The sequence below is a fragment of the Chiloscyllium plagiosum genome, chromosome 7 (assembly GCF_004010195.1).
Source record: "Chiloscyllium plagiosum isolate BGI_BamShark_2017 chromosome 7, ASM401019v2, whole genome shotgun sequence".
In the NCBI taxonomy this organism is placed as follows: Eukaryota; Metazoa; Chordata; class Chondrichthyes; order Orectolobiformes; family Hemiscylliidae; genus Chiloscyllium; species Chiloscyllium plagiosum.
Window position 1 is genome coordinate 5,533,123 of NC_057716.1, and position 26,266 is coordinate 5,559,388.

Here is a 26,266-nt window from a genome sequence, read left to right on the forward strand (position 1 = left end):
AGCCCAGATCCTGAAGAACGTTTCAGCCACATGGCCGAAGCTCAGCTTTGTTGTGGGGTTTTGCTGTGGGCAGGCCTAGGGTCCCTCTGCTCAGGATATACCCTGTGTGAAGCTCTGTGATTGCCTACATTCAAGGGGAGTTCCCCAAGTTCAGTCAAACAGGTGAGGGTGTCCACCTCTACTGGGGTGCCCTGTAGCTCCCATGCTCCACATGCCACATTTTCTAATGACAAGGCCAGCTGTCGTGGACGTTTGAAGTCCAGTTGGGCTTCCGCTAGTAGATACTTGTGCATGGGTTACGTCATTAATCCGACTCTCATCGCCACTGAAATATCTGCACTGTGGTCAGCCAGCTTGGAGTCAGTCCCTGAAGTGAGGAGACTCTGAATCCCCACTTTTTTTTAATGTTATTAAACAGTATACAAAATACAAATAAACAGTTAACATGAACAACCGTATACAAGAAACAGCAATTTACAGGGGTAGGGTCAGCAAGGCCAGACCCCAAACTCCCCCACTGTTCAACCATTTTTCAGGGAAATGAGAACAAACCTCAAATCCCACTTTCAGTTATCACAATAGTAACAGTAACAAATACATGCAAGACAGTCCAATCAAACAAGAAACAATGCATAGAATACAGACCTCCCCCCCCAGCAACCCAGTAAGCCAACCATCCTTCCCACCTTTCGGCCACTCTAAGGAAGCCCGCCCAACACCCTTTCTGGCTCTTGGTCCACCCCATGCCCTTCCTGCTCTCAGTCCGCCCTAACATACCTTCCGGCCACCCCCAGGACACCCTGTCCTGTTCTCCCCCTCCTGCCACACCAGACGACAGCAATCAGGATGGCCTACCCACCTTCTGGCTTCCCTAACCGCCCTTTGCACCTTCTGGCCACCTCTAGGACAGCCTGCCCTGGTACTTTCCTAGGTTGACAGCGCTGAGGACGGCCTACCCACCTTCCAATCCTCAGTCTGCCCCTATGTACCATCTGTTCTCGCCCACCTCAATGCGCCATCTGGCTTGTGGGCTGCCCTGACAGGCGTCCATACTATGTTTATAACAGCTCATCCCCCTCCCTGGGATGACAGCACACAGGGCAACGCATAAGCCTTCTGGATCCTGGCCTGCCCCTACGCACCTTCTGGCTCTAGGCTAGCCTGACACACCTTCCGGCCACCTCTAGGACAGTCTTTCCCGATTACCCCTTCTCAGGACAACAGTGTTCAGAATGGCCTACCCACTTTCCGGCCCTTGGGACAACTGGCATCGGGATGGCCTACCCACCTTCAGGTTCTCAGGACAGCCTACCCACCCTCCAGCTCTCAGGGTGACAGCTTTTGATGACCTATGAGCCTCCCAGCTCACATTAAGGTCTGCCAATACCAGGGCACAATAAAACCAACAAGCAACAAGACAAAGTCAATTACTGAGTCAAATCCCTTCTGGTACACAAAGTCCATTGCCATAAACTGTTCTCTTCAGGATATAGAGTCCATTCCCAGGAACAGAGTCCACTCCAGTGGGCAGAGGCCACTCCTGAAGGCAGCAAATGCACACCACACAGCACACATACAGGTGCTCAGTCTCCATAGAGGCCTGGTCCATCCACAGAGGACCAGGCTCACTCACAGAAGTACAGATCATTATAAAAGGGTGCAGTTAACTCACAGGGAATGGTCCGCTCCAACAGGCAGCAAATGCCCACCTCCCAGCACACACATAGGTATTCAGCCTTTAGAGAGGCCTAGTCCACCTACAGAGGGCTGGGCCTACCCACAGAGGAGCACTTCATTTGGAAAAGTCTTAAAACTAAAAACCAGAGTACAAGGACTAAGCCCTGCTACAAAATCAGCATAGTCCTTTTCTCAAAGTAAAAGAAAAGAGTAATACACAGGCTGTTGCCAGCCAGTGAAACAACAGTTCCCCAATGAGAACTGAAATACACCTGTAACACATTGACTATGTAGATCAGCCAGTTTAGAAATCTGTTCTCAATAAAAAGGAATACCAGATAACAAACTGGCTGTGTAGATCAGCCAGTTTCGGAATCAGGTTCCCCAAAAAAGACAGAAACCAACAGCAGTACATCCTGGCTGTGTGGCCAGCCTGCTCAGAGCTCGTCTCTGAAGTGAGGAGACTCTGAATCTCCATTTATTTGTTTTTTCACATTTAAACAACATCAAATTTTATTGTGCTTCAAAAAGTATTGAACAAACTAAGTACTATTAAAACTAAAGTTTACAACTGCATATTTTATGAACTCAGATTACTTTATATTTCTCCCCAAGAGCTCTCTTATCTTAAAATCCCAATGATTCATTCAACTGAAAGCCTCAGAACAGCTTTTTCAAATTGACTTGAATTCTCCTCAGTGTTTCAGCTAACTTCTGAGGTAATATTCTGGAAACAAAAGAGGAAGGAAGAGAACCTCGGACTATTGGAAAAGTATTGTTTGGGTGTAGCTATATTGTTATGGGGGTCTGGGACACACAAATAAGGTTGGAGTGGAAGGTTGAGTAGTAGGGCAACAGAGAGGGTCCAGTTATCTAGCAACAGTAGTAATAAAATGGAAACTCCTGAGAAGTAGAAATGCTCAAAAACACCTGTCAAAAGCCATGAAAACCCCCATGGGGGTCTTACACCAGAAAGGATAGGGGAAGGAGGGATGACGAAGTAATGAAACAACTTCAAAGGTCAGTGACTGGTACCATACTGGAAACTTTGGTTACACTAACACTACTTGACAAGTGCATGCATGGAAACTTTAAATATCATTTTCTTTTGCAGCAAATTCGAATTAACTAAAAACGGTGTCATTTCCTAGCTTAATTCATGGGAATCAAATCCTTTTTTTTTGCTTTGAAAAAAAAGTTAAATCAATTCCCCTGTTTATATGTCAGCCAGAGCTCCCTGATTGGCCCAGGTTAACAACACCAATCAAGGATGTAATTGTCAATAAGGTCACCTGGTTCCAATCACTATTGTTTCTAGTCAGTCTCCAGAGTTTCTACAAATCTTCCAAAATTAACATGGACAATGAAGAGAATTCTTAAGGGAACGACTTGAAAAGTATCTATTCTGAGCAAATGTATTCGACTTACTTGGTGGTAGTGGTTCATCAATACGCTGATAACGGGTCACATCCTGCCGCACTGAGGGTAAGGATCTCAGAGGCTGGTGAGAGCTTGATGGAGAATCTGCCCAATAATTTTTAAAATCATAAAAATGTTTCAAGATGCAACTTGGAACAGAAAAATTACTCTTATGAAATTAATCAATATTTTAATATGTATTAAGCGGCCACACCACTGAATCATTTCCAATGCAAAGTGTCACAGAGTTACTTTTTTGTTCCTTTACTATACATTCAGGTTAAAAACCCGGGGGAATAATATTTTGGTCTACTTTGCTAATTGAATAACTTGCTTCAAATTATAGGAATGTTACAGGTGACTGTATGACATTAAAGTTTTCTTCTAAAATTACCTGGATTATCACCTTCAGTCCCTGCTGTTGCTTCACTTGTTTCTACTGGAGTTGCTTGAGCAGACCTTGTATCTTCTTCCAGTGTTAGATCTCCTGATGCTGCTGCTGCTGCCTGCAGACTCCTCCTTCTCTGCCAAATGTCTTCTGTTTCAGATGCAGGCTCCTGCTGCTGTACCTCACTAGTACTTTCAGTTTCTTCACTCACTGGAACATCTGTAATATCTTCTGAACCTTGGGTTTTTGCATGAACATCAGCCACCGTATCAGCTGGACAGACACCATCTTCCTCATCCTGTGAAGAAAATGCTGGAGTTTCTGAGAACCTGGCGCTTTCAAAAGAGGAAAATCGTGTGGTGCTTTCTACAGATGAAGACACCCTTGTTGTGTTGCCACTTCCATTGCATGAGCTGTCAGCACCTTCTGCATCGCTTTCCCCCTCTGGCCTCGTGCTGGCCTCACTAACACTCTCCGTACGGGTTGTATCACTTTGTTCATTCTCTGAAGACAGTTGGGATCGTTCTGATGTTTGATCCACTGATTCTGTTTGGGTGAGCAATCTCTCTGCACTGATTTCAGCTTCAGCAGCTTGACCCACGGTCGTCCTGGAAGCTTCTGGAATTAGTTCATTTCCTTGGCAGGCACTGCTTGCACTATTATTGTTCATCTGTAATTCACGGTTGTCCTGATCTTCTTCTTCCTCTCCAACCTGTGCCACTGAAGAAAGGCTACATAGCAATTGATGAAAATTCCCGTAGTGAGAGTCTGATAACTGTTCATGTACCATTTCTGAGGCTACCTCTTGAGTTTCTATCAGATTTATCTGGGAGTCAGAAGACTGTCTCAAAAGAGATTGGCCACCATTTCTGTTTTGAAGACTCTCCAGGTCCTCATCACCAATTTCATCAGAAGGACATTTAAATTGTATGCCATTTTCTTCACTTTCTCTTGGTAACTGGAACCCACAAGGCAATTCTTGGTGAACATCATGATCTTCTTCATCAGAATCTATATGAAGCATTGCATTCAATCTAGTGTCTGTTGGAAAACTGCTTCTCAGTTTGGGAGATGCTCCAACTTGATGCAAGTGAGCTTCTGCCAAACTTGACTTGGCGTTTTCATTGTCAACTGTATCAAGATAATCATTCAGTGATTCTTGGCGATAGGTTGAACGCCTTGCTGGGGATGGCCTTGTTACTGAAGGTTCACCATGTACTGGAAATTTAATCTCAATGCTTCCAATTTCATTAGTTGCACTTGGAATGTGCACTGGCCCACTTCCATTCTGTGTAGATCCATTCACAAAAGCTTGCATCTGGTCAGGATGCACTGCTGATACTAATGGATCTGGCATATCTTCATCATCAGATGGACTGCCCAAGTCTCCATTCACAGCACTTGCTCCAAGATAAGCGCCCAACACCTCAGGAGAAGCATCTATTAAAACGAAGTACGAGCTTCATTTAGTACACAATAATAAAAACCTCTTAATTTATTGTCCAAGTTGTCATGCCCTATTCTGGGCCATCATATTAGCTATGTTTACTATAGATGTAGCATGAGGTTACGGAACTACAAGAAAAAGATTAACTACAGCAAATCTGATCAGAATTGTCACAAGATTACATAGACAAGCAAGTAAATGCAAACGTTTTTTCCCCAAAGCTACTATTTGAGGCACAACCCTCACCCTACTACTCCTCAAGTCATCTAAGAACCCATTTGGAGCTTGCTTCTAGTCATTACATGGTATTGCAGCAATTACATGCTAGTTCTCTGTACGGCAATCCAGTAACTCTAACAATCTACTTCCCTCCACCCATAGCCCTGTACATCCAATTTCACGGTCACATCATCTAACCCACCTTTCTACTTCATCTCTTGTGAACAGCTCGTTCCAGGCCAGTACCTCTGGCAGTGTAAAGAGGTACTTCTTCACATTCTCACTGTATCTCTTGCCCAAAGTCTTAAATCTGTGTCCACTTGTTCATGGCTAATCAGCAAATGCAAAAAGTTTTTCTTTGTTACCTTATGTAGCCTGTCATAATCTTGTACAGCTCTATCATATCGCCACTGAAACTCTTTTATTCTAAGGAGAACAATCCAACTTCTACTATCTACGTATCTAAAATCTCTCATCATGGAACTATTTTGGTAATTCTCCTCTATACCCTCTCAAGGACAAGCATATCCTTCCTTAAGTGTGTTGGCCAGAATTGGACAATATACTTTAGTTATGGTCGAAGTAGAGATTTATAAAGGATTGGTGTCACTTCCCTGCTTTTGTACTCATCCCTTCTCCAGAATCCTCTTTTCCTGTAGATTGCTGTGCCCTGAAACTTTCAGCCTTCGTGATTAACTAAATGATCCAGTTCAGTCTCGAGTTGAATACTATAATCTAAAATTTATAACAGCAATTCAAAAAAAATTGTAACTGGGGAGGGGAGCAGACTCCAGTGACAGATTTGACCCTCTTGACAGTCAGGGACATGGAGACCTAAATTTGTAGACAGATCCAGAATCTGTGCAAAAGATGACCTATTCTTCTCCAGTCCCTCGATCACACAGCAGAAACAGACCATGTCCAATAAGATGCTTTTTATATTAAATAGGCCTCAAAATACAAAAAAAAACTTGAGGTCATGCTCTCTTGATTATTTCATACCTTTAATGTGCTAAGAGATGATCTTTTAGCTGTGCATTATTAATGTCACGTTAATGAACTCACAAGCATCTACCCACCTGACCCGAAGGCTTAGAATTTCACAATGATGGAGAGAATCTCTGACTTACTCAACATGGCTCTGGAGCCCGAATTCCACAGTCATTCCCTTGAACCCAGCATCCATCACATTCACTGGACAAGGAATAGGGATAGAGTGTGGTTTGGACATCTGTGGTTCAACGATGTAACTGTATGTAAAAGTGCAGCTGTCTTCTGTCAGGCCTAATTTCACTAGTGAGATTCCAAAACACACAATTTTCAGGAGGAAATCTAAACCTATAGGAATTCTTTGAGGAGGTAAGGTGTCCTTCTGGAAAGATAAAGTACATTTCTGGATAAGTGCAGGGACTCCTTCGTGATGGATAAGATGCCCTTTGAGAGACGTCGGGTGCCCTTTATGAATGTTAGAAAAATACTCGGAGGTGCTTACACACTGGAACTATCAAGCTGTCTAGGCATTTAAGTTCTCCTTGGAACAGTCAAACCACCAAGTTATTTACATTTCGTGGCCATTTTTTTTTTAAGTCTACAATTGAAAAGATTCGGAACTTGCCATTTCACTCCAGCTGTTGATGTAGGGCTATGACTAGAAATGCTTATTTTAATAAGGGATTTAGTTGAAGGAATTTAAATGTAGTGAATTGGTTTCATCAATTAGGGGTTTATTTAAATAGTGAACACATCAATACAAAAGTTTAACTTTATTTAATATTAGCATAGTTCCTGAGGTCTGTCCCTTGTGGATACTGAGCGAGTTTGCAATGACGGTGTAAGGAAGTAGGTGGTGGATGAGATTGTATGACAGGGAAAGAACAGCTATGAGGAATAGATGCAGAACATGAGGTCACATGAGGAATGGAGAGTGTGTGTGAAGGAAGTGGGGTGTGTGAGATGTGAGGACTGCAGGTTTCTCTTTGGTTTTATTGCTTTCCTCTCAGCTGGGTCCAAGTCAGCACCACCTGCCCCACTCTGAGTGGCTCATGGTGTTACCTGTCCTCCAAGGACTGACACATTTGAGCAATCCACAAAATAGCTTCTCTCTTTGTCTGTTCATCATTTGTATGAGAATTACCCGCACCATTATTTTCTAAATACGATATGCATAATTTTGTATTCAGAAATTGGCCCCTTGTCAAAGTGAAAATTGCACTGCATCAATCATGTGAAACATTAGAGCATATCTATTTTTCCTAATCTAGAATGTAATGCAAAGTTAAAATGACAAAACTAATATGGTGTGCAACAATACACACTTACCTTGTCCTGAACTTTACAGGGATTTAAGTAATTAGAAGACAAATGTAAAACAGTTTTTCAAAGTTTACAGTATAAATGCTTTGATAACAGTTTTATATACATTTACAGAGAACACAACAAATGTAGAAGCACAATACAAGCATACAGAATTCAGTTAACATCACACAGAATCCTCAAATCCACAGAACCTCAGGTTAGTCTTGACTAGGTCCAATAATAGTACAAAGTAATTAACAGGCATTTCTGCAGGTCAGGCAGCATCCGAGGAGCAGAAGAATAGACGTTTCAGGCATAAGCCCTTCATCAGCATTCCTGATGAATGGCTTATGCCTGAAACGTCGATTCTCCTGCTCCTCAGATGCTGCCTGACATGCTGTGCTTATCCAGTGCCACATTCTCGACTCTGATCTCCAGCGTTTGCAGTCCTCACTTTCCCCTATTTCTGCAGGTCAGTCAGGACCAGGTCAAACGTAAAAACCAAACAGAATTGTGAATGACTTGATTGAGTAAGACACATATTTTCTTTACCTTCATGAAGCGATGATGTGAGCTCAACTTTGAACTGGAGCTGACCACTGACATGGTCAGTAGGAAGTCTTCTGCACAAGTTATAGCTTACAATCTGGTCGCTGTAACAAGAAATAGTGCAATATAACTCACATTTAAAATATAGCATATTATGGAAACAGTAAAAATCTAATTTATAACCATTATTTATTTTATGCACAGTAATTTGTGTCCTGATTTTAAATCGACAAGAGCACTAAACTCAGTTAATTTGCTTTGGAGAATGTGTTACTGCTCAAGGAAGCTAACTACATTGCATCAGTCATATTTTTAAACAGTGATGAATATTCAGATATTTTATCTTTTGTTCTTCAACCCACTACTCAGTGGAAATTAATTCTCTTTCAAATTGGCTAATCATGTCCAAATTTCACACAAATGCCAAAAGAAGGAACTTAATCTTTCTCCTCCACAGAAGTACCACAGTATTAACTGACTTGTGAGGAACACAGATTGCTAATCTTCTCCTAAAATGTTTTGAATATATACACACACACAATGCAGATATCTTGCTGTTATAATTAACTCCAGATATTGTTGTTTCTTCACCAATTTGGTTTTAGCTATTGTAAATATGAAATAAAAGGATAGCATCAAGAAACATAGGACTAAGGAGCAGGTGTAGGCCTATTTGGTCTTTGACTCAAGAGAGTGGTGCTGGAAAAGCGCAGTCGGTCAGGCAGCATCCAAGGAGCAGGAAAATCAATGTTTCGGGCAGGAGCACTTCATCAGGATTGGAGCCTTCCTGACGAAGGGCTTTTGTCCGAAACGTCGATTTTCCTGCCCCTTGGATTCTGCCTGATCTGCTGTGCTTTTCCAGCACCACACTTTTGACTCTAATCTCCAGTATCTGCAGTTCTCACTTTCGCCTATTTGGTCTTTGAGACAACTCCACCATTCAATAAGACCATGGCTTATCTGGTTATGGTCTCAACTCCAGTATCCTGTCTGCACCCTACCCCCGCCCCCACCAGAACCCTCAACTGCCTTGTTTATCAACAAACTAACTAACTTCATCTTGCTAAATTCAATGATCCAGTATTTACAGGTTTCTAGGAAGTAAATTCCATACAAATACCACTCAGAAAGAAAGAATTTCTCTTCATTTCTGTCTTAAAACTACACTTCTTAGTTCAAGTCTCTCCCACATTTTCCGGGTATCCACCTGAATCAATCCCTTTAAGATTTTAAATACTTCAATAAGATAACCTCTCATTCTTCTAAATTCCAATGTGTAAATGCGTATCTGTTCGACCTTATTTCGTTAGTTAAGATCTTCATCCCAGGAATGAGTCAAGCGGATGGATTTTAGTTTTCTAACTCTCTTTTGAAGTAATTTTTTTTAAATAAGGAGATCAAAACCTTACACGGTACTCCAGATATAGTCTAAGGCCCTACACAGCACAGTAAAACATCCCTAATTTTATATTTCATTTCCCCTGCAATACACAACATTCTGTGTGTTCATAATAACTTGCTGCTCCTGTACACTAACCTTTTGAGATTCATGAAACAATATTCGAAGATCCTTCCGGAACACTGGATTATGCCAACTCCAAATAAATGTTGTTTTTCTATTCTTCCTGCCAAAGTGGACAAGTTCAGAGCTTCCCGCATTATACTCTACCTGAAACATAACTACCTATTCAATTAATCCACCAATAATCCCTCTGCAGATTCTCTATTTCTTCTTGACAACTCACTTTCCTACCCGTCTCAGTATCATCTGCAAATTTAGATTCCATATGTTTGATTCCCTCATCCAAATCATTGATTCTATATTGGAACTAGTGAATGACCCACTTCTGATCCCACAGCATGCCACTAGTTACAGCTTGCAACTGACAAATTCCCAATTTTCCACTCCTTGTTTCCTATTAATTCACCAGTCGTTTATTCATACTAATACATTAACCCTTACACAAAGTGCTCATATATTGTACAGTAGCAATGGATGAGATATTAAATGCTTTTTGAATATCCTAATACACCTTTATCTATCTTCCTTACTACTGCCCATTACAATCATCAGTTAGTTAGACACCATTTCCCTTTCACTAAGCCACGTTGACTCTAACTGAATACATACCATTTTCCAGGTATCCTGCTTAACCTCTTTAATAATCAACTTTAGCAATTTTGCTATGACTGCTGTTAGGTTAACTAGTCTACAGTTTCCTGCTTCTTGCCATCTTCCTCTCTTGAATGAAGATATTACAATGGCTATTCTCCAATCCCCAGGGCCCTTCCAAAATGTAAAAAAATTTGAAAGATTACAAAAGGGAGGCACAGTCGCTCAGTGGTTAGCGCTGCTGCCTCACAGCACCAAGGACCCAGGTTTGATTCCCGCCTAGGGTGACAGTCTGTGTGGAGTTTGCACATTCTCCCCATGTCTGCGTGGGTTTCCTCCAGGTACTCTGGTTTCCTCCCACAATCCAAAGATATGCAAGTCAGGTGAATTGGCCGAGCTAAATTGCCCATAGTGTTAGGTGCATTAGTCATGGATAAGTATAGGGTACGGGAATGGGTCTGGGTGGGTTACTCTTCGGAGGGTCAGTGTGGACCTGTTGGGCCGAAGGGCCTGTTTCCATACATTAGGGAATCTAATCTAATCTAAAATAACTATTGTAACCCTGCTGCTATTTCCCACTAGACCCTAGGATGCAGGCCATCTGGTCCGAGAAACTTCTCAGCCTTAGGTCTAATAGTTTTCCCTCAATATGGTAATTGCTTTAAGTTTCTCTTTTGCATTCACCTCTTGATTGTCAAGCACCTTTGGAAAGTTTTGCACATCTTTTACAATCATACAGAAAGAGCATAACTTTTTTTTCTGATGGGAAAGCTTGCTGAAACTAGACAACTGGTAATGGGCAATAAATACTGGTCTAGCCAGTGACACCTACATCCCTTGAACAAATAAAGAAAAGGAAGAACCTAGTCAGCTTATGTTACCTGTTTCTGAAGCACCTTTGTTATGAATCCAGTGTGAAACCAGATTGTCCTCTTGAAGAGGTTCTGTAAAACTTCTCAATACTATGTTTCCTGGGGAAGCTGTGTTTGCAAAGATCCCAGAGGCAACTATACTTACCTTGGTGGCACCCAACCCCACTTCCTAGAATGGCAGACTGATAGCTGTATGAATATTCTACACCTTATCCCTTTTGAGTTTTCATGAACTCAGATTTATTGGCCAAAAGAATTTTTTTTCACAAAACAAATCTCTATTGATAGAAATGTGTTTTTATCTATTTTCTTGTGAATTGGTGTTTGCAGTTATTTAGAGGAGTAAACTTTTATATTTTCATTACAAACTACGTGTATTAACCAATCCTGTATCTTTGTGGAATAAGTTTTCGTTTTATAATATAGCAATAATTTTGTATTTTTAAAGACATTATTTCATGTAATTTTTTACTCCAAATTTAAAACATACAATCGGTCATATCAGAAACTAGGCAAAACATTTAGACTTGTTTGTGACCTATGGTGTTGTCGGCCTAGACAAAAAAAAAGTGCTCTTCCCATTTTGGTCATAATATAAAATTGGGGCTTTCAGGAAGATACCAGGTACAGAAGCATATAGTTGGAAGTAGGGCAGCAGTATTTGGAGAAGGATAAAAGGAAAAACACCAGGGCCAGAACCCTACACTTTTTAGCTAAGTGCAAGTTTTTTTTGGAGGGATCCTCACTACAAAGTCTAGTGAAATATAAGATTCTGCTCCAAGTTTATTGTGCATGATTAAACCAAAAGCATATCAAAACATGACTTTGGCAGTTGCTAAGAGGGAGTGTTGCTGAACAAAGAGACCTTGGAGTGCAGATTCATAGCTCCTTGAAAGTGGAGTAACAGGTAGATAGGATAGTGAAGAAGACATTTGGTATGCTTTCCTTTATTGGTCAGAGTATTGAGCACAGGAGTTGGGAGGTCATGTTGCGGCTGTACAGGACGTTGGTTAGGCCACTGTTGGAATATTGCATGCAATTCTGGTCTCTTTCCTATTGGAAAGATGTTGTGAAACTTGAAAGGGTTCAGAAAAGACTTACAAAGATGCTGCCAGGGTTGGAGGATTTGAGCAATAGGGAGAGGCTGAACAGGCTGGGGCTGTTTTCCCTGTAGCATCGGAGGCTGAGGGGTGACCTTATAGAGGATTACAAAATTATGAGGGGCATGGATAGGGTAAATAGGCAAAGACTTTTCCCTGGGGTCGGGGAGTCCAGTACGAGGGGGCATAGGTTTAGGGTGAGAGGGGAAAGATATAAAAGAGACTGAAGGGGCAACTTTTTCACGCAGAGGGTGGTACGTGTATAGAATGAGCTGCCAGAGGAAGTGGTGGAGGCTGGCACAATTGCAACATTTAAGAGGCATTTGGCTGGGTATGTGAATAGGAAGGGTTTGGAGGGATATGGGCCGGGTGGGACTAGATTGGGTTGGGATATCTGGTCGGCATGGACGGATTGTACCGAAGGGTCTGTTTCCATGCTGTACATCTCTATGACTCTATTTATCCTGAATGAGGCACAAACTCATTCATGTAACCAAGGCAAGGCTAATGAAATTGCAAGAAAAGTTAGAGTGAGAATTAAATGTAGGAGCTAGGAAAATACACGCAGTTGAAGTAATAAGTTGCCAGAGTCCCAGGTTCGATTCCAGCCTTGGTCGACTGTCTGTGTGGAGTGCACACATTCTCCCTGTGTCTGTGTGGATTTCCTCCGGGTGCTCCGGTTTCCTCCCACAGTCCAAAGATGTGTTGGTTAAGTGGATTTGTCATGGTTACAGGGATAGGGTCAGGGGGTGGGTCTGAGCAGAATGCTCATCAGTCGTGGAGGGGGGGAGCGGAGAGTGTGGACTCAATGAGTCAAACAGCCTGCTTTCTATGATTCTAAGCCAGCAAGAAAATGGCAGAAAATTAAAGGACCAAACTTAAATCTGAATAGGAATAGAGAATTAGAAATGAAAAAACTTGAACTTCAAACTGTAGAAAAAGAAAAAGAGCATTTAAACAAGGGAAACAGACAAAGAAAAAGAGGGCAGAGATTTAGAGGTCGGATACCAACTTAAGTCAAAAAAGAGAGGCTTTTAACTTCACAAAACATTCTGTTGAGAAAAGATCTCAGAACAATTCAAGATCCAATGTAGGGATGTTTAAATTTGTGTAAGCCTTCCCGAAATTTTATGCATGAGATGCTAAGGCATTCTTCATTGAAAAGACAGTCAAGCAGATGAGGTGTTCAAAAGAAACCTAGACATGTGTTTTGCAAAGCAGATTGACTGACAAGAGTTAATGAGGTCTTATGCCTTGTTTTTAGAGGAAACCTCTTGAGATTATGAAGTGGCAAAAAAATGATTTGCAGCATGTATGTGTTTGTTCCTGAAGCTTGGAGATAGGAATTTTGGAGTGACCGGATGTTGCATTAGCAGAATTTGAGGTTGGTAAAGCAAAATGATTTGGACTATTGGATTGAGGTATTAAAGGCAGAGTTCATGTAAGAGGCATTTAGCGAAATAATTATCTTGGAAGAGTTTAAAAATCCACTCCTCCATTAGTCTTTGAGACTGCTGCAGTAAATAGTAAACTAACAAATTTCTCCTTGTTCAAAAGTCAGCCGTATATTTCTTAACAACGTTTGTTCATGAAAAAAAGGTCCTCAAAGTCCTTGACACTACTTTACTTGCGGCACTCCAGTTTAGCTGGTTACTCAAACTCAACAGTTGCTCATTCATAACATAGCCTGTAATTGGGTACTAGTTACACCAAACACAGTGGCTTTTTTAACTTTCACTTGCCTCTGCCTGACCACTATTTTCGGAACAGGAAATTAACTACCGAGGTTACTGTGACTGACTGAAGAACTTACTGTCTGCAGAGGCCTCGTGTCAAGTAGAACATGAAATGTCAGCAATTCAACAGCAGGAAAACGCTATCTACTGTGCACTTTCTCGACTCGATACTTTGAAAATCAAATCACATTGAAAAGAAATAATGCAAATCACTAGTTTGCATTCAAACTTTGAACTGAAAACTAACAAGTTCGGCCTTGATCTAATAAATTCACCCTTCATTTCCAAACAACTTAGCTGCAATTTGATGAATAAGACATTCAGTTACATGCAAATAATGTACATTCATAACATAAGGAAATTTGAAAGCCAAATTAAACCAAAAATAAATAAGCTCGAATAAAGTTGTGTATTTTCACTTGTTTTCGGGGGTAGGTGTAAGAGGCATTTTTTAGCACACACCTAAATAGGGAGCCCCAATGGTGTATTTAAATAAAGTGGCCACCAAGGTGGACCCACATCCCAGGCAAGAATAAACAAAAATCATTTGGGATCATTGACAGGGACCATTACAATCAGGTACAGGGCTATCAAGAAAAGATAAAAATGGGTATCAAGGTAAGGGAGGCATTAGGAAGTTCAGAAAACTTGTAAAAGCCACACCAGAGCAACTAGATAATTAGATGCTCAGCGCTGTCCGAAAATGCAATAACCAAAAAGGTCACAGAAGAAGTCAGTAGAAAACTGGACAAAGACATTTTCTGAAAGACATGGCAAATTTGTAATCATGAGGGACTCCATGCTGAAGAAGCTTAATGTACATGAGTTGTAAGGTAAATATCAATATGATTAGTGAGTCATCCAACCAGATCTACTTCAACTTGTTTTCAGGAAAATTTCGAAGGGAAGAAACCAAGTGCTGCCCCATGAATCAAAAGTAATCTTAGTGGTTAATTTCCTGTTCCAAAAACAGCAGCCGGGCAGAGACAAGTGAAAGCTAAAACAGCCACTGTGTTCAGTATACTAGCAACAAACTACAGGCTTTGATATGAATGAGCAATTGCTAAAGTGAGAGTTTCTCTTGGTCAGCCAGAACCATGTGATAGCTGCAGTGCAGCAGCTTCCCCACATTAAAAGACTCCATATGTCGGGTTCTTGCCAAAAGCAAGCAAGAACACACATTCATTTTTCCTGCCCCACAAATTGAATAGTCCTTTTTAGCAAATTGCTATATTTAGGTTGCTCATATTCAGTACAGCTCCTGTTCTTGTCTACAAAAGCTGCAAGAACTTTGGACAATTGCAAGGGATAAGGTCCTTCAATTGCTACTTTCGGAATCCCTGTACTGCCTGTCATACCATTCTGCATTTGCCTTTACTTATTACTTCAACTCAATCCCAAACTGAATTAACAAAGCAAAATGCATGACAGCAGTAATAAACTACATTTTTTTAAAATTGACACATGTGTGATGTTGTCTCATCATCAACACATACTCTAACAAGCACTGTCCCCTACTGGGGGCCCAAACTCTGGGAATTCACTTTTACTAATATCTCACAACACAAGGTCAAGAAAAGGTGTAATAATCCAAATAGCCACTGGGGAGTGCAATTGTTCCAATGTAAGAGATTATGCTGTTGGTGATTTCTCACAAATGTATGCTGATTATTTTGATAAAATTCTCCATATAAATCAACTCTTGATTTCAGCATTTCTTTATTCTAGTTTTAGTATATGAATTATAGTTCACCTGATCAGACTGGCAATTCAAATGAAAGCCCTCAATTAGGGTGAACCTATTATGAATGGCTCTTCTTTCCACAAACTTCTGAAAGTGAACTCGGAAACAAATGATGCAAACCTTCTGATAGCAACAATGGGAAATGGTAAAATGTTCACTGCTGTTGCTTATCAAAACCAAGAATGTCCCAACCAGTATTTAGTGGGGAGATTTTAAACAATCTGATAGGGGGAGTTACACTGTCTGAACCCCTCTAGGAATGTCCCCAGTGCTGATCATAGCATCAGAGATTTGGGATCCATGCCTTGTACTTACCCAGAAATATACACCAAGACAGTTCCTCTGTTAATCACAGTTATAATATCTGGATCGACAGCGGTCAACAATGCAGGCTGTGTCAGGTAAGGCCAAGTTCATCTTTAGCTAAGCTGAACAATTAACCCCTTCATCTCCTCATATCCCCCATACATCCTATTCCACCAAACCCCCATCACCAACTATTATCCATTTTATCTTCACAAGCTCTCTTATAAAAGCTGAAATAAATACAAGAGTCAAATTTCCTCTTTGTCAGTGCAATTTAAGTCACCTTCATCCAAACCTTAGTGCCTAATTATGTTTATTTGGATTGAAACTGAACAGAATTAAATGACCTCTTTTATTAAATAGCACAATAATCAATCAAAACTGTTTACAAAACTTAGTTAAAAATTACACAACACCAGATTATAGTCCAACAGGTTTATATGGAAGCAGTAGCTTTTGGAGCGCTGCTCCTTCATCAGATGGTAAAGGAGCAGCGCTCCGAAAGCTAGTTTTAAGTTTGTCCACCCTCGTCTAACAACGGCATCTCCAAATCATGATTACAAACTTAGGAATTGTTACTTACCAGAAACGCACGATTGTAATTACAAGTCTTTGAATGGTTAGAAGTGCTAAACAAAAACATGGCAAGCATCCTAAAGGGAGTTATTTCAGTTGGTGACCTGAAAAGCAGGCGTGACCTCACCACTCCTTCACCTTGCTGGACTGTCTTCTGGCTCACTGTTCCTCACTCCAAAGAGGCAAGGCGACATGTTTAAATGCATCCAGCAGTCATAGAGTCATACAGCATGGAAATGAACCCTTCAGCCCAACTCATCCACACCAACTAAGTTTCCCAAACTAAACTAGTCCCGCGTTTGGCCCACATCCATCTCAACCTTTCGCAATCAGGTACCTGTCTTTTAAATGTTGTCACTGTGCCTGCATCTACCGCTCCCTCTAACAGTTCATTCCACATATGGATTACTCTCTGTGTGAAAAACTTGTCCCTCAGGTGCCTTTTAAATCTTTCTCCTCTCACCTTAAATATATGCCCTTTTAGTTTTGAATTCCCCATCCTTAGGGAAAAACCCTATGCAATTCACCTCATTAGAGGTTCTGGGCATAGGTAAATGCACAACTATTGGGAGGTGGGATATGATAGCATTGGTCTCACCTCAACAGGCTCATTCGCTACAGACAGCAGGATTTGAAACTAGTAAAATGGACATCTGAACTGATGACCCAGATAATGCAAGCAAAAATTCCACTATAGCAGTCTAAGAGTTGAAATTCAAATCTAGAAGATCTAGAAATGAAGGTTAATATCTGCAGCAGTCATTCTGAAGCTCTAATGAATAAGAATCAACTTCTCAAAACTCCCTTCATAACTAACTTTGTGACCTTAAATTACACATGTTCCATTACTTCCATAATCTTCCTACAATGGAGTCCCTAAAATCTCAATTCCTCCAGGTCATGGTCACCAATGTGCCATGTTTATCTCTAGACTGGGAAACGAAGTCATCAGACACACAGAGAAAACACAGATGGATCAGAAGAAAGGAACAAGGACAGAGACCCATAAAACAAATATAGTATGTTGTCAAAGTAAAAGTAAATCAATACAATTGTTACCTATGATTTAATATTTTTCTAATATTTCTCTTCCTTTTCTCGATAACTGACAATGAAGCACAATAATTCTCCCACACATTTAATGTCATCAAATTTAGCATTTACAAGTGACAATACAGCACTGATACCAACTATCAGACATAATACATCATATTTTTCAAGCATCCTATTGAAAAGAGGAGATAATGAGAGAAACATCAAACTGACAGTGAAGCACTTTGTGAAGTTCAGTGATGTATTACCCTATTGCATGTCTCTCCAATAGACGTTGTACCGGTATGGTTAATTTGCCCAGGAAGCGCTTTATGATAGGACGGCTCTTAGCAAACTTGTCCTTAACATCAATTTCAAGTACATCTGTGAGAAGGGCTACAAAAGAGTACTTCTGTAAAATAGAGAAATGTGCACCACATTAATTTAATTCAGCAGTCCCAAAACACTTTGTCAATGCCCATTCGCTTCAGGTACAATCTGCTTTGTGTCATTGATAGCAGTATATTTTACCTCTCCTTGCCAAATGGGGTTTGTTGTGTTCGCCACTATAGTCGATCGTTTCTCTTGCCCATGATGAGCAAATGTAGGGAAAGTGCTCTTCTTCCCAGGTTGAATGGACATCTTTAGATATGGATCTGGATTGAAAAACATTCCCTTCTTGAGCCCTACAGCTCTAATATCTGTTTGGAAGAAGGGGATTACCAAGTTATAAATGTAGCACAATTTCAATGTTAGATCCTGAAGTGGTCACAAGTATCCTGGATAATGCTGGACTCAAGCAAATGTGGCATGTATAAGTGGGACAATTTCCTGCTCTTCTTCAAATCGTGCCTTGGGATCTTTTATGACCACCAAAGCAAAGGAGGATGATCAGTTAAAGAGATTACAGGAAAGACTGGTACAATTATACTTAGGGAAATATGGCACATTTATCCCTTATTTCAGGTCTTGCTTTTACAGACACATATAAATTTAACTTGATATTGTGGAGACAAACTGTCTTCATCACCAATTTACAAGACAGACTCCCATAAAGCCACCTTCTTGAGACAAACTCGTAGCTTCTACCTCAGGGATTACTCTTCTCAATGAATGTGAAATTCAAAATTGCCAAACACACTTGTGTTGCAGTGATTATTCGTGCTGCAATTTGGCTGCCATGTTTATACAGACTTCCACAGTGACGTTACCAAGCTGTAACAGGACAGGCTGCATTCTATAATGCAGCCAACTGTCCAGAAGTTTTATGTTCCAGATGTGAAATCATCACTTGCTTCTGGTTAACTTCTCATATAAATTATCATGCTTAATAACTGCACCTTTTAAAATGTGGTCAGCTATTCAAGGTTTTTGTAAAGATTTGTAGCTTGGGTTCTGGTTGCAATTGTTGTGGGTATGTTCACTGAGCTGGGAAGTTGATTTGCAAATGTTTCGTCCCCTGTCTAGGTGACATCCTCAGTGCTTTGGAGCCTCCTGTGAAGCGCTGCTGTACTGTGTCTTCTGGGATTTATTTGGTTTTGTTCCTGCTGCTGCCAGTTTCCAGTTCCAGTTGTTCATTGCAGTGGTTGGTATACTGGGTCTAGGTCAATATGTTTATTGATGGAGTCCACGGAGTCCGCGTCTAGAAATTCTCTGGCTATTCTCTGTTTGGCTTGTCCTATGATCAATGTGTTGTCCCAGTAGAATTTATGATCCTTGTCATCTGTGTGTATGCTACCAGGGACAACAATACAAAAAAACCCAACACCAATCATGTACAAGACAAACGTAGCTTACAAGAGTCCATGCAACACTATAAAGGACAAACAAGCAGACAATGAGCAATCCGCGTCCATGGACACCAACTCGCCACGAAACACTACAACCAGCTGTCCCTGGTAGCTGTACACACGGATGACAAGGACCACAAATTTGAATGGGAAAACACAACTATAATGGGACAAGCTTAACAGAGGATAGCCAGAAAATTTCTAGATGAAAGTGAAGACTGCAGATGCTGGAGATTAGAGTCAAGATTAGAGTGGTGCTGAAAATGCACAGCAGGTCAGGCAGCATCCGAGGAGCAAGATAATCGACGTTTTGGGCAGGAGATGAAGGGCTCCTGCTCGAAACATTGATTTTCCTGCTCCTCTAAAGCTGCCTGACCTGCTGTGCATTTCCAGCACCACTCTAATCTTGAGAGAATTCTAGAGGCATGGCACTCATCCATGGACTCCATCAATAAACACATTGACCTAGACTCAGTATACCGACCACTGCAACGAACAAACAGAACCGACAACCGGAACCAGCAGGAACAGAACCAAGTAAATCCCAGAAGACACTGTACAGCAGCACTTCACAGGAGGCTCCAACGCACTGAGGATGTCACCTAGACAGGGGACAAAACATCTACAAATCAACTTCCCAGCCCACTGAACATACCCACAACAGTGGACAGCTATGTTTGCACTTGCAAATTTCAGTGGTAGATGTTCAGGATGTCTCGGGATTCCTCCCTGTGCTATGCCATTCATGATATTAATACACTCTTCCTCCAGTGATGAAAACAACAAATTGTAGAATTCTGACCTTCCACCGCACCATTAAAGAGTGCATGCAAGAAACGATCACTATGTTTGTCAGGTTGTGTCAAGTTCTGTTTGTGATTGAAAAATAGGATAATAGTTGTCAGAAAGACAGCTGCTCCACATTTCCGTGCCTCTCTCTGCTCTAAGATATCACACAATCCAGTGTGGACTCTTCCAAAGGAGTGACGGCCCTGAAATTTGAGTGTCTGGACCTCGTTCGTCCCTTAAATTTTGCTGCTGCCTCTTACTGTAAGCATAGTTTGTAAGTTTGGCAAGATTTTCAATTATATATTTCATACGCATGCCAAGGTCCTGTTTTGTATGGATTGCTCCCAGCACAGCCAATCCATTTTTGACTATTTACACTTCTCATTTGCACCCTACCCAGCACTTATCTCTCACTTGGTTTATCACCAGCTACTTGTTTGCTTGTCTATCCCTTTCTCTTTCCTTCTCTCTGCTCTGGACCCTATCTCCATGTACTTTATTTATTCCTCCATCCTGTGATCAGCATAAATAACACCGTTTCCAAGCTATTTTCAGTTCCAAGTCAGAAGTCACATGACACCAGATTATCATCCAACAGGTTCATTTTAAATCACAAGCCTTCAGGAGGCTGTTCTTTTGTCAGATGAAGTGGCTGCTGGACTCTCACCTGATATCCTGTGACTTCTGACTTGGTCCACCTCAGTTGAATACCAACACGTCCATGTCATTTTCAGTTCTGACAAAGGATCACTGGAAATGAAATGTTAACTCTATTTTTCTCTCTATAGATGCTGCCCAATCTGCTGAGTTTCTCCAGCACTTTTTGCTTTTGTCATTGATGGTGTTAAGTTTCTCGAGTGTTGTTAGAGCTGCACTCATTCAAATGGCAAATATTCCACCACACTCCTGGCTTGCACCATGTAGGTGGCGCACAGGCTTTTGGGAGTTCAGGAAGTTACTCAACGCTAGCCCCTGACCTGCTCCTGTAGCCACAGTATTTATATGATTGATCCATTTCAATTTCTGCTCACTATTAACCCAAGACATTGAGAGTGGAGGATTTAATTATGTTAATGCCATCAAATGTTAAAGGGAGAGAGTTAGATTCTCTCTTTTTGGAGGTGATCACATGTACATGTTCTTTGTCATTTATCAGCCCAGGTCTTTATGCTGTCCAGGCCTTGCTGCATGTGATATATTGAATTTAACGTGTTTTTCACAAATCCTTGACGTGTAAACACAATAATAAAATGTTAAAACAGCAGTTAGAAAAATCAATTGAAAATGGTTAAAATGCACATTAATAACATCCAAATGATCTTTATTATCAAATAGTATGTTGGCCTTGGAATGAAGGTGCATCTTACCCGATAATATGAATTTGACAAGTTTTCGACTGTTCTGACCATCAGATCCACCTTCCCCCAATTCACCTCCTCCAGCCTGTAAAACAAATACCTCATTATCTGTTGGCCTATATAAAAGGGTGTTAATAATATATCCACTATTTTCAGTCACTGCATTTTAGAGTTTTTTTTCAATCTACAAGCTGAATATATTCTTGTAACAAAGAACATACTTTAAATTTAAAACAATTTTGCTATCATGAACCTTGCAGCTCAGCGAGCAAACTTACATCCAGAACCTCACCCTGAGCTACAAATCTTCTCAAAACATGCTGTCATAAACCAATGAAAGATATCAAACTGCAATATAAATGAAATCTATTTCCTCTCATTTTATTCAGATTTATTCAAAACAGTCGGAGAATGAACAATGGCCCAGACGAAGGAAGAAGAGGAAGAGAGAGATGTGTATAGGTAGGAGAAAGTGAGGATTGCAGATACTGGAGATCAGATTTGAGAGTGGTGTGCTGATTCCTGATGAAGGGCTCTTGCCCGAAACATCGATTCTCCTGCTCCTCAGATGAGTGTAAGTACCTGAGTGGGTAAAACACAATGAATCCACACACATATATTTTTTAAATCTCATAATTTGATAAAGGATGGTGAGGAATGAAATGCTTTCCATTTCAGCCAGCAGCTCATAGCTGTATGTCTGATAATTGTCCATACCCGTGGTTTCTCTGAATAAGGTTTGTAAATATGGCTTTGTGCCAGCAAGGGTGAAACTGCTGAAACTCATTTCACATAAACACAAACAGTAGGCTGAACAGGTTTCCTTTCCTTGAGACTTGGGCAGATTTTACTCCTAGCCACCATACATAAAAGGCAATTGTACCAACCAATGGTATATTTCATGCCAGATTTTAATACTGATTGCATTATTTTAAATGCAGTTTAATATCTTATGTTAAATTATTTTAAACATTGTATGACCTGTTCAGATGACAATTCTATTCTCAATAAAATTTAAATTGAGTTTGAAAAGAAAGCAAGAAAACTGCTAATTGGAATAGTTAAGGAAAAGAGATTTCATGAGGAGCAAAAAAGTGCATCTGTGGTTGAAAAAAAATTATGATTTGGAGATGCCGGTGTTGGACTGGGGTGTACAAAGTTAAAAATCACACAACCCCAGGTTATAGTCCAACAAGTTTAATTGGAAGCACACTAGCTTTCGGAGCGACGCTCCTTCATCAGGTGGTTGTCTAAAATTGTGTTGATGAGTATATAAAAGAAAACTTGCAAAAGTTAGTATGACCTGGCATGTACAAGTATTGAAAAAGGAACACGCTAACAGTTGGAAAACAGTTCGTCCCTTCAGGGATGAGACATAAGAACTAAAATTGGGAAACATAGAAATGGTAGAGTCATTGAAAAGATTTTTTGTACTTGCAGTTAGAGTAGAAGAGAAGAAAAGCACCTAAGAATAGTAAAAAAGCTGAGCTAAAGGAAAAAAATTTAAAACATTCACGAGCTGTACAGAAAAGGCATGAGAAAGCTCATGGGACTCAGGCTGACAAGTGCCTTGGATCTGATGGTTTGCTTCCTAAGTTTTTAAAGGAAGTGGATGTGGAAATTGTGAGAGCATTTATTGTAATATTTAAATATGCACTAGACTCTGCAAAAGCCCCAGCAAATTGGAAAACCACAAACCACATTATTCAAAATGTTTGCAGGTAAAGGGACGGCTGGAAAATGGGAAGCCTTCAGAAATGAAATAACAGGAGTCCAGATAAAGTACATTCCTGTTAGGGTGAAAGGAAAGGCTGGTAGGTGTAGGGAATGCTGGATGGCTAAAGAAATTGACGGTTTAATTAAGGAAGCATATGTCAGGTATAGACAGGATAGATCGAGTTAATCCTTAGAAAAGTATAAAGGCAGTAGGAGTATACTTAAGAGGGAAATCAAGAGGGCAAAAAGGGGACATGAGGTAGCTTTGGCAAAAAGAGTTAAGGAGAATCCAAAGGGTTTTTATAAATACATTAAGGACAAAAAGGTAACTAAGGAGAGAATAGGGCCCCTCAAAGATCAGCAAGGCATGCTTTGTACGGAGCCGCAGAAAATGGGGGAGACAGTGGTCAGCACTGCTGCCTAACAGCACCAGGTCCCAGGTTCGATTCCAGCCTCGGGTGACTGACTATGTGGAGTTTGCACATTCTCCCCGTGTCTGCGTGGGTTTCCTCCGGGTGCTCCGGTTTCCTCCCACAGTCCAAAGATGTGCAGGCTAGGTGAATTGGCCATGCTAAATTGCCCGTAGTGTTAGGTACATTAGTCAGAGAGAAATGGGTCTGGGTGGTTTACTTTTTGGAGGGTCGGTGTGGACTTGTTGGGTCGAAGGGCCTGTTTCCACACTGTAGGGAATCTAATCTAATCTAATTTACTCATTCAGTACACATGGCTGATTCCATGTCTGTACAAATTCAGATCCAGCTACTTAGGTTAGTAAGGATGACTACATCTATATCATACAATAGAATTATAGAATCCCTCCAGTGTAGAACCCAGGCCATTCAGTTCATTGAGTCTACACCAGCCCTCTGAACAGCATCCCATCCAGACCTCCCATCTACCATATCCCTGTAAACCTGCATTCCCCATGGCCTATCTGCCCGGACTGTGGGAGGAAACGAGAGCACTTGGAGAAAACCCACACAGACACAGGGAGAATGTGCAAACTCCACACAGACATGTGCCTGAGGGTAAAAGTGAACCCCGGTCCCTGGCACTGCTAACCACTGGGATACCATGCCACCCATGGAAGGTGTTTTTACTAAATTCCTACTAGAAATGCATTTGTGAATACTCATTTGATCTTCTTAGACGATGAAAATCAATGAGGTAAAAACAATGACTGCAGATGCTGGAAATCAGATTCTGGAGTAGAGTAGTGCTGGAAAAGCACAGCAGTTCAGGCAGCATCCGGTACAATGGGTGAGTGGGGGAGGGGATGTAGGTGATAGGTCAGGGAGGAGAGGGTGGAGTGGATAGGTGGAAGAGGGGCTGGGCAGGTCGGACAAGTCCGGACATGTCAGGGGATCGAGTTGCTGGAGGTTAGAAGCTAGGGTGAGGTGGGGGAAGGGGAAATGAGGAAACTGTTAAAATCCACATTGATGCCCTGGGGTTGAAGTGTTCCGAGGCGGAAGATGAGGCGTTCTTCCTCCAGGCGTCTGGTGGTGAGGGAGCGGCGGTGGAGGAGGCCCAGCACCTCCATATCCTCGGCAGAGTGGGAGGGGGAGTTGAAATGTTGAGCCACGTGGCGATTTGGTTGATTGGTGCGGGTGTCTCGGAGATGTTCCCTAAAGCGCTCTGCTTGGAGGCGCCCAGTCTCCCCAATGTACATGAGACCGCATCGGGAGCAACGGATACAATAAATGATATTAGTGGATTTGCAGGTAAAACTTTGATGGATGTGGAAAGCTCCTTTGGGGCCTTGGATAGAGGTGAGTGAGGAGGTGTGGGCGCAGGTTTTACAGTTCCTGCGGTGGCAGGGGAAAGTGGCAGGATGGGAGGGTGGGTCGTAGGGGGATGTGGACCTGACCAGGTAGTCACGGAGGGAACAGTCTTTGCGGAAGGTGGAAAAGGGTGGGGAGGGAAATATATTCCTGGTGGTGCGGTCTGTTTGGAGGTGGCGGAAATGTCGGCGGATGATTTGGTTTATGCGAAGGTTGGTAGGGTGGAAGGTGAGCACCAGGGGTGTTCTGTCCTTGTTACGATTGAAAGGGTAGGGTCTGAGGGCGGAGGTGCGGGATGCGGATGAGATGCGTTGGAGGGTATCTTTAACCACGTGGGAAGGGAAATTGCGGTCTCTAAAGAAGGAGGCCATCTGGTGTGTTCTGTGATGGAACTGGTCCTCCTGGGAGCAGATATGGCGGAGGCGGAGGAATTGGGAATACGGGATGGCATTTTTGCAGGAGGTTGGGTGGGAAGATCTTCCTCTCCCGACATTCCCAACAGTACCCTTCCACCGACACTCTCATTCGTTTGGCCGAACTAGTCCTCACCCTTAACAATTTCTTCTTCGAATCCTCCTACTTCCTCCAGACCAAAGTGGTAGCCATGGGCACCCGTATGGGCACCTTCCCCTGCCACCACAGGAATTGCAAAACCTGTGCCCACACCTCCTCCCTCACCTCCATCCAAGGCCCTAAAGGAGCCTTCCACATCCATCAAAGTTTTACCCGCACCAATCAACCACACCGCCCTGTGGCCCTGTCTCTTTGTTGGCTAAGTAGAACAGTCCATCTTCCGTAGTTATACCGGCACCACTCCCCACCTCGTCCTCCGCTACATTGATGACTGCATTGGCGCCACCTCGTGCTCCCACGAGGAGGTTGAGCAATTCTTTAACTTCACCAACACATTCCACCCCGACCTTAAATTTACCTGGACCATCTCTGACACCTCCCTCCCCTTCCTGGACCTCTCCATCTCCATGATTGACAACCAACTTAACACCGACATTTTTTACAAACCCACCAACTCCCACAGCTACCTGGATTACACCTCTTCCCACTCTAACTCCTGAAAAAATGCCATCCTGTATTCCGAATTCCTCTGTCTCCGTCGTATCTGCTCCCAGAACACACCAGATGGCTTCCTTCTTTAGAGACCCCAATTTCCCTTCCCACGTGGTTAAAGATACCCTCCAACACATCTCATCCACATCCCACCCCTCCGCCCTCAGACCCCACTCCTCCAACCGTATCAAGGACGACCCCTTCCCCACCGTGCTCACCTTCCACCCTACCAACCTTCGCATAAACCAAATCATCCACCGACATTTCCGCCACCTCCAAACGGACCCCACCACC

At 41.9% G+C, this 26,266-nt stretch overlaps 1 protein-coding gene across 5 annotated transcripts in view; it reads right to left on the reverse strand.

The window, feature by feature from the left end:
• Positions 1-26,266, reverse strand: part of hecw2a (HECT, C2 and WW domain containing E3 ubiquitin protein ligase 2a) — a 335,739-nt gene that overhangs the window by 124,520 nt on the left and 184,953 nt on the right. For all 5 annotated transcript variants that reach the window (XM_043692900.1, XM_043692901.1, XM_043692902.1 and 2 more), the window contains 6 exons: positions 21,420-21,495; positions 18,005-18,174; positions 17,743-17,885; positions 7,998-8,098; positions 3,491-4,924; positions 3,106-3,201 (listed from right to left, as the gene is read on the reverse strand). In XM_043692900.1, the coding sequence (XP_043548835.1) occupies positions 3,106-3,201; positions 3,491-4,924; positions 7,998-8,098; positions 17,743-17,885; positions 18,005-18,174; positions 21,420-21,495 (2,020 nt within the window). The remainder of the gene's footprint in view (positions 1-3,105; positions 3,202-3,490; positions 4,925-7,997; positions 8,099-17,742; positions 17,886-18,004; positions 18,175-21,419; positions 21,496-26,266) is intronic.